This window comes from Hetaerina americana, unplaced genomic scaffold, assembly GCF_022747635.1.
Source record: "Hetaerina americana unplaced genomic scaffold, ioHetAmer1.1.p SCAF_12, whole genome shotgun sequence".
Classification (NCBI taxonomy): domain Eukaryota; kingdom Metazoa; phylum Arthropoda; class Insecta; order Odonata; family Calopterygidae; genus Hetaerina; species Hetaerina americana.
In genome coordinates this window covers 16621486-16635541 of record NW_027286292.1, presented here as the reverse complement: position 1 = coordinate 16635541, position 14056 = coordinate 16621486, and the positions used below count along the sequence as shown (strand labels likewise).

Genomic DNA, 14056 nt, shown 5'->3' with positions numbered 1-14056 from the left:
ATATCGAAGTAACTTGAGATATTGATATCAAAGTAAGTTGGACAACTCATGTAATATATAACTCTAAAATCTTCCATAAAAATATATATTAAATATGACATAATCAGTATAAAAAATAGTTGCGTCAAAACATACTCAGTGCTTTTTAGGTATTAGTATGTAAACGATAACACATTTTCACAACACATTTTGCATGAGTAAATTGTGCTCACGTTGAATACATTTCTTTACTGTCTATAACATAACCCATGAGCTTAATTTAAAGAAAATATAAATAGGGGTAAATTTGCAGTTAAAGCCTGAGCAAAATGGGTAATGAAATCCACAGTAAAGGCGAAAGGCATTTCGCCTTTACTGTGGCTCATCTTAACTTGTTGCCATCATTATGAAAGTAGCCTCATACTTCAACGTTGAGTATTACAACATTGCAACTTGCATATTGGATTCCAATGATACATGTGAATAAAATTCTGGGATTAAAGTCACATAATATATTTCGAAGTAAAGATTCTTACTACATATGTCTTCAAGTTATCACATAGGTACTAAAAATATAGGTTTCAGTATCAATCTGATTCGTTTATGATAATCAAGCAATTTATTATACAACCTAATTTATTTTTAACATTTCCGGCTAGTGTTGAAGAAAATTGAAATTTTTTGTGAAGTCTCAAAGCCTGGGATCTAGGTAGGTGGTATGCAGATTTAAAATGCTTTACGTAGGAATATGGAAACTTGGATGGGCATGGACAGAATAGAGTGGTTGCGGTGCTACGTGGTGGTGTTCTGATGTGAGATATTCTGCCATTGCATTATTCTAATATATTTTGTTTGTTCTAGTAAGATCCCAATATAGCTAGCAAAACCCACTTACAAAAAGTGAGAAATCCACTTTTTTCAAAGTGGATTTCTCACTTGTAGTAATGTGGGAAATTCTCTTCCACATATTCATGATAAATAGATTGGACTGGTACAAAAGCTAACATTCTGGCTTCCCCTGGCAAAGACCCAAGTGAAAATCATCTAGGGGTCCAATTGTCAACTCTAATGCCATTGCTTCTTGGATATCATACAGAACAATATAAGTGCAGTGCCCTGTCCTTTAGAAGGACTGTTAAAATGAGTACCAGTGGCATTTTTCACCTCCCACCAGTAATTAAAATTCATGTTATTCACTGAACTAATTGAGATACATTCTTTGATGTCTCTAACAATGATATAATATGCAAAAATGCTTCCATTATTGACTTTCAATATACTTCATATTTTGTATTTTTTCAGTCTAAACAGATTAAAAATTTACAGATAAAACTATTTTTTTAAACAATTAATTGCTGAGCAAATTTACCAAACAAGAGCATATGCTAAAACTGTCAAGAAATTTAAAATAAACTTTGATAGGCTATTTAGTGCAAGGAGAGTACAACTATTTTCACTCATCAAGGTATCATCATGTGTAATTACATCATGACCAAATTCTAAGCTTATATATTTTGGCCGAAGTAGATGGGGGAGAAACAGAGTCGTAGCTTAGAAATTCTTCTCAGGTCTTCCACAGGGTGAGTCTCCATTCTGGGTGAAGTTTCAATGCTTCACTCGGGCATTGTCTTCAGGCCAAGAGTGTGTGTCTCTCAGTTCAGTTTAAAGGATACTTATTTGAATACTATTCATCCCTAATTCACATTTTGTTGAGTACACTGGTATTGCAAGCAAATAAATACCCGTTATAGGCAAGAGCCTCTTCAGATTGGATTACATTATTTTGTGGCAAGGTGCATGCAGCTATCATTTACTCAAACCAGTTTTTCAACTAACTGCCGGGACCTATGATGATCTAACATTCATTCAAGGTGTGTGGTAAACTGGCAAAAATCACACCCAGACTCTTTAAAAAACATGCATATAGGCAATGGGGCTCCTTCCTGTGAGGCAGATTAAGATAATATTTTAATTTGATAAATAGCAGTAGCTTTGAAGGGTGGTTCCACGTCCAAGGCATGAAGTGAACCTGGCCTGACTGAGTTTACAAGGTGCGATCAAAAAAAGACGACTGACTTTATAACTTGTTTATTTTGATGGATACAGCTTAATCAAACTTGTCGCCCTCCAAGTACATGACTTGGCTGATGGCACACCTTTGCCAATGTTTCTTCCAGCTCTCGAACCCTGCCAGCTAAGCCGCCTTAGGGATCCTCTTCAGGTCCGCCGTACAATTAGTTTTAATGCCAGTGATAGAAGCGAATCGGTGCCCTTTCAAGGTTGATTATAACTTTGGAAAGAAAAAGAAGGTTTTAAGAAACTCTGGGTCGCCATGGCTTGATCCAGGAGTTCCTGGCAAATATCCACAAGTTTTTGTCTCGGTTCATGAGTCAACACCCACGAACGAATTTTGATGCGATGCGCGTCATGCCCAAAATGTCTGACAGGATCCAAAACTAATGTCCACTCCCTTGGCTACCTCACTAAAAGTTAAATGGTGATTTGTCCGCACCAAATCATTCACCAAATTGACATGGTTGGGGTCTGTCTAAGTGGAAGGCCGCCCCTTATGCGAATCTTCATCTGTCGAGGTTCTGCCCGATTTAAAACAACTGTACCACTCAAAACACTAGCTTCGACTCATGGCTTCATTAACAAAGGCTTGCTGAATCATACCAAATGTCTCCGTAGCACTTTTGACAAGTTTGAAACAAAATTTCACCCACACATGCTGTTCCTCTAGCTCCTTCATTGCTGCCGGTGCACGAGGCGACGAACAGGTTAAGGCACATACCATTGCTGCTGTGTAATGACTCGATATAAACAAACGCAACACCTCTCGCTTTAGTCGTCAGATGTGTCGCTAGATGGCTCACTATGTCTTGTTTCGATACATTGAACGGTTTGCGCAGAATAAAATCAGTCTGGTCTTTTTTTTTTGATCACACCTTGTAAGTGGTTTTAGCTACTTATTTTATATTTCATTAAAATTTTTTATTCTTGTTTATATTTTCTTCAGAGGTTGATACTTCAGTTTAAATTGCTGTTTTCCGTGGTGATTGCCCCAAAATCAGCATTCTTGGAGGAGTTAAATTCTCGAGTAAGTCTCTTTAGGCACCTTCAACTGCACCCAAGCTGTGTGATTTTTCGAGTACCCGATCTTCCTGAGAAACCATAAGTGGTGGCACAGGGAAAGGAACTGGCAACTCTACCCTGATGTGTGAATTTCACATGCCATTGGGCTTGGTACTGGGCGAAACTTAACCATCACCTACCAAACCAACCTCATACAAAAATGAAACTCACATGTATTCTGAAGACATTTTGACAGATTATGGAAAAACCTCTTCTGAACAACTATATGTCAAAGTAACATTATTAAATATTTCTTTTAAGTAACAAACATCATAAATACACCGGTACCAAGGCAAAAACAAAAAGATCAATTTGAAAATGATAAGTCACAAAAGACAATGGATAGATCCCCATTTTTACATAAAACGCAAAGCAGTGCCTCAATCTGTGTAACCACAATGCAGTGTTTCTTCATGGAGGCTCAAGTATTCTAACAAGAGCTGAAAAGTTGACCAGAGAGACCTAGGTGCAAAATAGCACCACTTCTCAAGCATTTCCAAATGGCAGCAGGGGAGTTTTTCAATGAAAATGTAGCTAAAACTGATTTTTCAATTGTCAACCAAACTCCTATAGCATTCCAATTTGGTGGAAACCGTGTACCTTAGCTATGATTATTATTGGTCAGATCCCAAATTCAAACACTTACCTAAATTGGGCTAGAAAAGAGTACAACAATAAAGTTTCCTTTTTTAAAATTTCTTGCCCAAAAAGTGACACAGGCCTATTTTCAATAAACTTACCAGCAACTTTTATCCATGAATTCATTCCCTAGAAATTAGTTGTAACAGTCAACCCTAGATAATTATTACCCAATCCAAAACTTACCAAGTTTATTCCACCAAGCTAATACACACAATCTCTGAATAGGTAGTTTCTTCTTGAATGAAAAGGCAACTGAATGTTTGCTTTATTTCAATTATGTTCTCTCTCTGGAGAAATATTTAATAAGGTGAATTCTTGGATTGAATAAATAGAAAATCCCTCTCTTTTGACACACAAAAATTTTATTACTTCAATTGAATAGCAAAGTACAACTATTTTTCAAGTTAAATCATGAAAAACATGGTCATGGACCTGTGTGGTTGTAGTGTATGATACAGATTTTTAGGCAGTGTATTTGCAATCATAAACAAATACAGTGATAATGAGAGGCATGAAAATGAGATAAAAGCACAGGTTAAAATTGCACTAAATTTGCAGAATAGTAATTTCATGCTACAAATGCTATGTTATTACACTCTAATGTAAACACTTTCTTTCATCAGGGAAACATTTTAATCTCTTGCTGCCCCATGATGCAATATTCAAAATCAAAATGAATAATAGTGTCCATGCCAAATAAACTATTGAAAATAATCACTTTCAAATTCATACTCAATCTTTATTTTTTCACTGACTTAAATACATACCAACACTTTATTATAAATGTTAAAACATACGTCTTTTCTATGCTTTAAAGGAACATGAGCAACATTTAAAGTTTTAAAATAAACTTTAATAATGCACTTAAGCAATGAAAATGATACACTAATATGTTAAATGATATACTAATACAAATGCTAAAAGCTTTTTGTAGTTCATTAAAACCTGTTCATAGGGAATATCAACTAACTTTTATTTCTTACACCTGTTTTACCTCACCTTTTTAGGCCAGCATCAGAAAATGATTGTTCACCATTTTATTTATGTATGAGTGTCCCAGTACACTTGGCCTTCAAAGCTGATTGAATGATGAATAATAATTGAATAATCTGGCATCATTCATCAATATTGCTAATCTTAAAAAGGGATAAGAATTTTGAAAAATTAGGTAATTCCAAAATAGGAATAAGTATTAGAACAAAAGACTCATAGCCATGTATTACAATTGACAACTTCTCAAGTCACTAACCTTAAAACCAAGTTAAATTTTTACAAAAGAATGACACCAGGCATTTTGTAAAAAAAAATTACAAAGACTTTCTTTTCATCTCAGATTCCTTACACCAATATCTTAAGGAGATAAGGCAAGAGAGTACCTCTCTAGCACAATGACATGAATACTACAATTGCACATATTCAAAATAATGACAATATGTCCATCTTCAACACTCTCTTCACTATGAATAAGTGAATTATAAAGAATTAAAAAACAAGAATACAATTTCAACTTTATACAATGAATAAAATTTTGGATAACTATTTTTCACAAACAATTTCAAATATAAATGTACATGAAAAAAACAATCTTAAGTACATACCTAGACATAACAACAATATGTCTAACTACAAGCAAATCTTCAATGCCAAAAACAGCAAACATGAGTTTCTAATTTGGCAAACATGTTAGGTAACATTATATATCTTTTTAACCCAAGTCATGAATTCAGCATTAAAAAATAATTTCAAGCTGAGTCAAGACATAAAATAGTTTATCATGCAACATTTTCACTCAATGGAATTAAAGTATAACAATTCCATCATTACCACTGTTCTGATACTTCATTTGTAAACTTGACAGAAGTACTGACGGGACTTCAAACATATAGTTGGAATTCCACACTTGAACTACATGGTATCTCCTTTTACGATGACCTGTAGAGATAAATAAATGACATGTAGTGAAGAAATAATCTCTTTCTGAAGAGGATTATAAAAAGATCTCTTTCTGAGAGGACTCCTCTAATTACAGTAGTTGTGGTAGGGATCATCTGACAAAGTGATATTGAAAATATTACTCTTATGCATCGGCAAAACTGTAGGTCTAACTTTCATCATCATCAAAATTATTTTTAAGGTTAGTTTTTTGAGGTTAAAGTTAACCATAAATTTTTATAAGTGAAAAATGGACTACATTTCCCGGCCCAAAAGGTGCTTTTTTTGCTCTATAATCAGTCTGCATCTTATAGGCTGAGGGTATCAGGCTATAAATTTGACCTACAAGCACAAGCTGATTCAACAGAAAAATACTTACCATTAAGTTCACTTTCCTGTATCATGCATACAAAATGGTTGTCTTTATTACAAATTTTAATAATATCACTTTTTTGAGCCAGTAGTAAGCAACAGAGCTTTAGTATTTTGTTGAAAGTACTTCCTAAAATTCCACAATGAATTGTAAATATATACCACGTGGTGCATTTAGTTACATCCGCAAAACATACATGCATTGGGCTAACAGTGATGTCCCACATCTACTAATGCATACACACACTGCATCCCTTCTGATAAAATAACAGTCTACAGACATTCGACGTATTATGAGTAGTATGATAGCATCATAAAGGCATAGAACATGGTTGCTTCTAATACAAATTTTGATGATATCTAAATAATAACAGAAACTAAGCTTTGAATGAAAACTTAAAATGACACCTCAGGAGAGTGATCTCTAAAGAGATAAGTGATCTAAAGAGAGAAGATTGCCACATAGCATTAAATTAATCTTGAAGTCCAGAATTACACTTCAGAACATGGGAGCAAGGTAGTTGAGAGGCCTTTGGGCCCACTTCAGTCTAAGAAGATAACATGAGAATTGAGGGGGCAGTAGGTGGATTTAGTAAATGCAAATATGAGTAAAAATTTTATGCTCATGCTCTCCTAAATGGCCAAAGCTCGAGGAACTTAATTGAAGCTAGAAAATAAGGGATAGGTATGTCTACAGCAGATTTTTCTGGGAGAACATCATGGTGGGAAAGATTCAGGAAGAGAAATGGTCTGAGCATTTGCACCAGATCTACAATCGCACCAATACTACCACTTTATATGAAAGAAAGGTAATGAGGCACCAACTCATGATGCCATAATGATGGGAATAATGAAATGTCAATCAATTTTCAGTGTTTGTGATTGAAAAAGGCCTGGCAGAAAGTCAAAAGTAAGGCTATCGCGTCTTTTTAAAAATGTGAAACTACATGGAAATGAATATGACATTATGCAAGAGGCATGTAACAACCCAAGTGAAAATAATTGTGGCAATGATTTATCAGCAGTGATGATTAATTTCTGTGATTCTATGAGGGATAAACATTAATATAGCTGCTAAATTTTTATGAAACAATCCCTTTGGTTCTCTTCCATCTGATCCAAGTTCTTTTTGTAAATTCTATCCCGAAAAATCATAGTGCATCTTATGCACCAGTGTCTTATGGGCTGGGAAATACAGAACATATTTAAGGTAGGGTATGGGGAGAAGGGGGAGATCCTTTTCCTGAGCCACCCTTGACTTTGGTTCATTCATGGAATAGCTCAAAGCTCTACCAACCAGGCTACCATGCCATCAGACCCATTACATTTTAATAATTCTATAACTTTAATTGCCACATTATTCAAAATATGTACTGCTAAAGACTCTCCACATTGTACGTTGCATTTACATGTTTGAAAATATGTCATTTATTCAAACGTGCTTTAAGATGATATAAATATTACAAAAAAATATTCAGCTCTTTCCTCCTAATAAGACAGTTAAATGGAAAGAATGGTGAAGAGACTCGAGGAATGCCTAACAAATGGATGATGATGCACTCTCGTTGTGACAGTATCAATCAATGGTTAGAAATACTTCTTGGCATTTTGACCTTTTGCTCAAGGACCAACTTTAGGGCCTCTCTTTAGGTTCCTTTAGTACAGCAATGATCTACCTCTAGCTTTAAATGACTTTAATTAGATTACTAGGAATTTATATTAGCTTCAATATCTGGGAACATATACATCAATTCTGGGAACAACAGGTAGTGGATTTACAACATAAATTGAACTCAACACATTACTTATTAGGACAACTAAGACTTATTATGCATATACAAATATTGCTTAAATTTTAATAAGGTGAATTTTTTTCCTAAGTGTAGTATAGCATATTTTGGGGATCTTCCCAATCCTTAGATATTATCTTTTATGTTCAGAAAAATAATCATAATAATGGCCTTTCAACATAATAGTTCACCTTCTAAACTAATACTCTGCTCATTTAAACTTCTTCACCTACCTTGGATTCATATTTTATCTCTTCTAGCTTATTTAAAAGCTAATATTATAATATTAATAGATTTTCTATTGATTCAAATCGTCATCCTCAATTCAAAATAACTAATGATCACTTGCATCATATGATGGTTACAACAAAAAAGGATGAAATTAAGTCATCATTCCTGTTCATATCTTAAATTCTAAGATTGTTTATTGTTTTAAAATTCAATGGAAAATTTTTTTATCAAAATATGTTTTACCCCACTGTAGAATTTTTAGACAATAAGACACTTATTTGTACTTTATGAACTATCATATTTGTGTGTTTAACTACTTACATTTATATGATATGACCTGATGAGCCTTATATCTTGTATGGGCCCACTGTACTCTGATCTTTTGGGTAAATAAAAATTATCATTACTATTATGTAGGACATATTTAATACTTGATATATTTTTCATTTGCCTCTGGTTGGCTGTCAGAGGGTAGTGGGTTGATTGTGTGGCCCATTGCAGCAGAAGAGGAGGACTTTACAATTATTTAATGAAGATATCAAATTCTACATGTAACATTAAATTCTTTCACTCATTTCAAATCGCTGTCTTAGTACTCACTGTTCATCCAAGGGGTGAATCAAATTCAAAGACTGCAACCATTATTTTTTTATGATGGTAACTAGAGCAATGACCTCAATGCTTTGGACAGTAGTGGGTGAAGAGCACTCATCTGGATGTTCATGCGACACTTGTTTCTAATCCTGCTTCTAAGCTAATGATGTGGGAGTTCCTGGCTGGAAATTAATACTAACTAAAGGTAATACATAAAATAAATGCTAAAATACTAGTATTCAAGCCAAAAGTTGTTCACCTTTAGCCAACTTCAAGCCTTGTCCGGGCATACTCCTTTTTTCAGAATTAACACAATTTAACTTAACACAATAAGGAATACGTAAATTGAAGATGGGTGCCTAGAGACCAATATATTATTACATATTTGAGTTTTCAATTACATATGTTTAGGATAATCTTTGATTAATATGACATTCACTTGACCTGCATGATGCAATGCATGGATCAAAATTCTGCTGATTATAGAACCAGAGAAAGAACTCGTAACTGTATAATCATCACCTGCCATATTGTATCAATAAATATGGTCACATTATATACACAGCATGGCTATACAAAATTCGATTTGACATTATGGCTGTTTTATACCACACGCAGACGTCGCCATTTGCGCCCAAATAAGCTTGACGTATGTACTGAACAGTCATAACCTCAAAACGGTTGCAATGATGAGAACAAGTAAAGAGTATAAGCAAAGGGACACGATTATTGAAAGTGTATGTACTGGTCAGCTGGTGGCAGAAATTATTCAGTTCTTCAGGTACCTGAGACTGATGGTATACCAAGTCGTCAGAAAGATTAATGAGTCAAAAAAGTCCGACAATGGTTTTCCGACACTGTGGAGGAAAACTCACTGGAAGGATAGCGCTGTCAGGAGGCTTAACGGCATCCAACAGACTCAGGAGCTCATTTTTGAGGATCCAGGGCAATTGTTCTGAAAATTGTCATTGGTTGTCCGTGTGAGTGAAAAGACTATGCATAAAATCATTGAGGAGGACCTTCCCTAAAAGTTTTACATGATTAAAATAAGACACATGCTTTCCAAAGCTGCCAGTGAAAAGTGAGTTGAATGTTGCAACCTGCTTTTCGGGTCCTTACAAAACAATGCTACTACATGAATCAGATTTTTTCTGATAATAAGTTTTTACTGCGGATGATAAAACCAATCATAGGAACTACCACTGCCTCACCCACACACCTGAAAATGTCCCCATAGTTTCCAGAATGAAATTTCCAGCAAATGGTCATCTGCTAGGAGCTGTGTCCAGTGAAGGTGATTTCATACCACTGCATTTCTTTAACAAAGGGGAAAATATCAATAAAGAAGTTAATTTGTGTTTTGACAAATGTAATGAAGCCTTGGATGGAAACTGTGTCAATTGGAAGGCCGGATGTTTTCTAGTAGGATGGTGCACCAGCTCAAGCGAGTTATTTGATGCAAAACTGGTGGTCAGACAATGTCGATATATTTTGGTCCAAAGAATTCTGGCCACCGAACAGCCCAGATTTAAATCTATTGGACTAATATGTGTGGAGCATGGTCGAAAGGGTAACCAACAAGTCCAGACATCTAAACATTGCATCATTGAGAACCATTATGGAAATGACATTTGCCAATATGGACCATGGTGTGTTAAAACGGACCTGCGAATGCTTCAGACCGAGAATGGAGGGAGCCATTCATGCAAGTGGGGGATGCATTGAATAAATTTGTTGTTTATGATCACACAAAAATTTACTACAAAATAATTTGCAAACATTTTCACTTTTGTAAATCAAAGTGTTTAGAAAAATTGTTAAATTTGTCTGGATTATTGCGACACACCCTGTAGAAATATAATTATGTAATTTTATGGACAAGCCCATTTAATTGAAACTGCAGGGAAGTTACTTTTGGCAAAGGAATAAATATCTTCATAAAGAAAAATCATTTTTGTTCCAAATTTACAACTGTAATCAGTTGCATTTAAGTTTTGGAGGCTCATCCCTCTCTACACCAAAATTACCCTACTGCAAGGAACCATTGCCTCTTCTAACCAAGGCTGTCCTTACTAAATAGATCTTGACTAATTTTGTGGTAATTAAGCTTAATGGTGGATATAGGTATATCCAAATGGCACTAGATACACAAGGTTCAACTTTCTGACTTAGGATAAGTATTAAATCTGAGGGTGAATGTTAATATTTTAAATCTTATATATACCATATACGAGGTGTGTCTGAAAAGAATCCAACCTGCGTTTTTAATTATTTTTTTGATTGTGAGGGTGTTGTGCACAACGAATTTGCTCTAAGACGCCAGATGATCAACAAAGAATATTATGTTGAAGCTCTGAAAAGATTGCGGGATGCCATGAGAAGAAATATTTATGCATCAGTGAATTACCAATGTAGTTCATTATCGTGATCTACCATTACAAATGTTTGTTTTAATCTCAGCAATGTATCAGTGGTACATTTTGAACACAATTTCATATTGTACTATATAATGGAATGAGACTCAATTGTAAGACCATATGATTTTCTTTAAATAAATAAATATTTTGTGTGTACATGATATAGTTTATGTTCGCATATATAGTTTTTTAGTCACAGAAACCTAATATATCACCAATGGTACTTGCACATGTGAACAAGGACCTCAGTTATAAAGCACCAAGTATGGAAGCAATAATTTTCTCAGTTTTTCTTAAAGACAACTGAGGTGACTAAAAAACTTGTGATTCCAAATTTTAAAATGTGGAAGAAAAAACAACATACATTTGTACAGGAGGCGATGAAAGTTGCAAATAGCACCAAGTGTTGCTCGCTGCAATGAAGAGAGCCCACGGGACATAAAAGTGTCATGAGGGTTATTTAAAAAAAATGAGACCAATTTATCTTCCAGTTCCTTTACCAGATCCTGAAAATATACATAGCATAAATGAGTGTAAATTTCTATAATAACAGGTTAGAATAATACAGAGACAATTTGACAAAAATACAATTTTGAGAGACAGCCATAACCTGAGGGATTCACAGTTGAAACAGTGGTACAAGTACTAAAGTCATTCTACTAAAATGCATTTATAAGTTAAATTAAAATATATAAGAGATCAGAAATATTTGAGCACCTACTAAAAGAGATGTGTATCACAAATCCCATTTGCATTTCAGCATTCCAATATTTGTCTAAATGAAATTTGTTGTCTCAGGCATAACTTTATAGAATTTATGCAACATATTGAAGTGAAAGAAGTAACTTTGTAATTTCACACATACTTTAATCACAACCTAGGTTTTGACGTTGGAAGTCATCATCAGGTGATGATAACTTGCAACATCAAAACTTGGGTTGTGTTTTAAATAAAGTGTTTGTGGAATTACAAAGTTACTTCATTAATATCAATAAATTATTCTTAATGATTAAGCTCAAATAAATTAAAAATAAACCTGACCTATTTTGATAAAAAGAGGTATTCTACATTGGCAGAGCATTTACAGTAAAAAATGGGCAACTAGAACATTCACACAGTATGATTTAAAACTCAATGAAAAGTTCTCTAAAGAAGGTGATATTACTATTTTGCTAACATTTTTCATTTTTAAATTAATTTTGAACACCATAGCTATAGCTTCCAATGACTAACATTATAAAGGTCTGAATTGTTCTTTGCATTGCCAAAGTTTCTGGAACTTTCTCTTATGTTTTGCACGCCCTTGATGCTTAAAATCCTGAGAAAGTTGAGAATTGAGATATGGAAATATGAATTACTAATTCTACTTCAAAACGAATCAGCAATCTTAATTTCAATCCCAATCAAAGCAAAAAAACATCGTTATGCATAATTGTATTAATGTTCAGTCATTAGACAAAGTTAATTTAACCACAAATTTTACTTTGGTATTCATTCAAATAATATCCCCAGTTATCTCAACCCAGCCTTAGAAAAAGAAGAGAGTATAGTTTCAACTTGAAACAAATTAAAAACTAAGCAATAAAAACACTTAAAATTAGAAAATAAATTAAAATAGCAAATAACAATGTGTATGAAGTATCAGATTTTACATAAGTCAAAGCATAACATAAAGAACTACTCATTTGCTATTAAAGTGAATTAAAGTTTTGGAGATCTTTTGAAAACTTTAGTTTTAATATTACCTATCATTTTAAAGTATAAACTACAATAAGAAATTATAGATATTTTGAGCCTAAGTTGAGGTTTCCGCATTATATCTAGAAATATCCAAATTAATGTCAGTTTAATTGCTCCCCAACTGAATTAAATCGCCCCGATGAACAATTTATGCATTGGATAGCAAGTGAATCAAGTGCTTCTCTTCATAAGTTGCTAGTGAAACAAGCAATTTACACTAGAAAAGGTACTCAATGCCCAAATAAATAGTATGCAATAATTACATATTCATACGTAAATGTGGGTAGAATTGGAAATATAACATATGCTAATTAAATTTTTTTTCATGTTCTTAGAAAATGGAGGCTGAACATAAAAATAAAAATTCATTAAAACTTAATAATTGGATACATATATTTAAAAGGATGTGCAACAATCCAACTATCAATGAACCAATGCACATTTGCAATTTAACATGCAAAATAAAATCAATAAAATTCTTAAGACTTCGGCTGGAAGTACTATGCCCTCTGAACTTAGCGTAGTATGATGACATCTTTTACGCATATTCACCACCAATATTTATCATGGATTAAAAATAAAAAGTATACATAGAAAACCGATTATAACAGGAATATCATATTCCTATCTTGCTCCAGGGATTTAATATCAGATAAGTGCATAAAATAACACAATTTGGCTATGTCTTAAGAATTAAATTATCTAAAGGTGCACTCCAACTACCTACCCAAATTAGACATGCTTATAGTGCAAATTCTTCGAGGAATTGCCATGAAACCTCATTTATTTGAAGTGCAAACCATAAAAACAAATTTTCAAAATATATTTTTTTCAGTTTGGAAAAATATTATTTAATTTAAAGTTAGCAATTTTTACTTCCAACATAAAACACATGGCGATGAAGTAAAAATAAAAAAAAATACAGAGCTAAGAAGAATTTCCGAATTTTTATCTGGAGAAGGCTATGTTAATGCAGTCAAAGGATATGCCCAAATGAAATAGAATAAATACTGAGTTAATCATTGGGCAAAATCAGGCCACTTTAGCATATACAGTGGTTACATGAAAATAATACTCTGGTGTTGCACAGGACACAAAAACGTAATTTGAAGGTCCTAGCATAGAGCAGACTAAACAAAGTTTGAGTGCTCCACTAGAGCACTTCGTTATCACTCCCTTTCTGGGAGTGATAACGAAGTGAAATATCGTTGGAGCTCAAGAAGT

At 33.7% G+C, this 14056-nt stretch overlaps 1 protein-coding gene across 1 annotated transcript in view; it reads right to left on the bottom strand.

Annotated features, from left to right (window-relative positions):
• Nucleotides 1-4130: 4130 nt before the first annotated feature.
• LOC139685878 (uncharacterized) overlaps nt 4131-14056 on the bottom strand; it is a 37129-nt gene continuing 27203 nt past the window's right edge. The window contains exons 5-6 of the mRNA XM_071583002.1: nt 11457-11598; nt 4131-5688 (exon numbers count right to left, since the gene is read on the bottom strand). Of these exons, the coding sequence (XP_071439103.1) occupies nt 5555-5688; nt 11457-11598 (276 nt within the window). The 3' untranslated portion in view covers nt 4131-5554. The remainder of the gene's footprint in view (nt 5689-11456; nt 11599-14056) is intronic.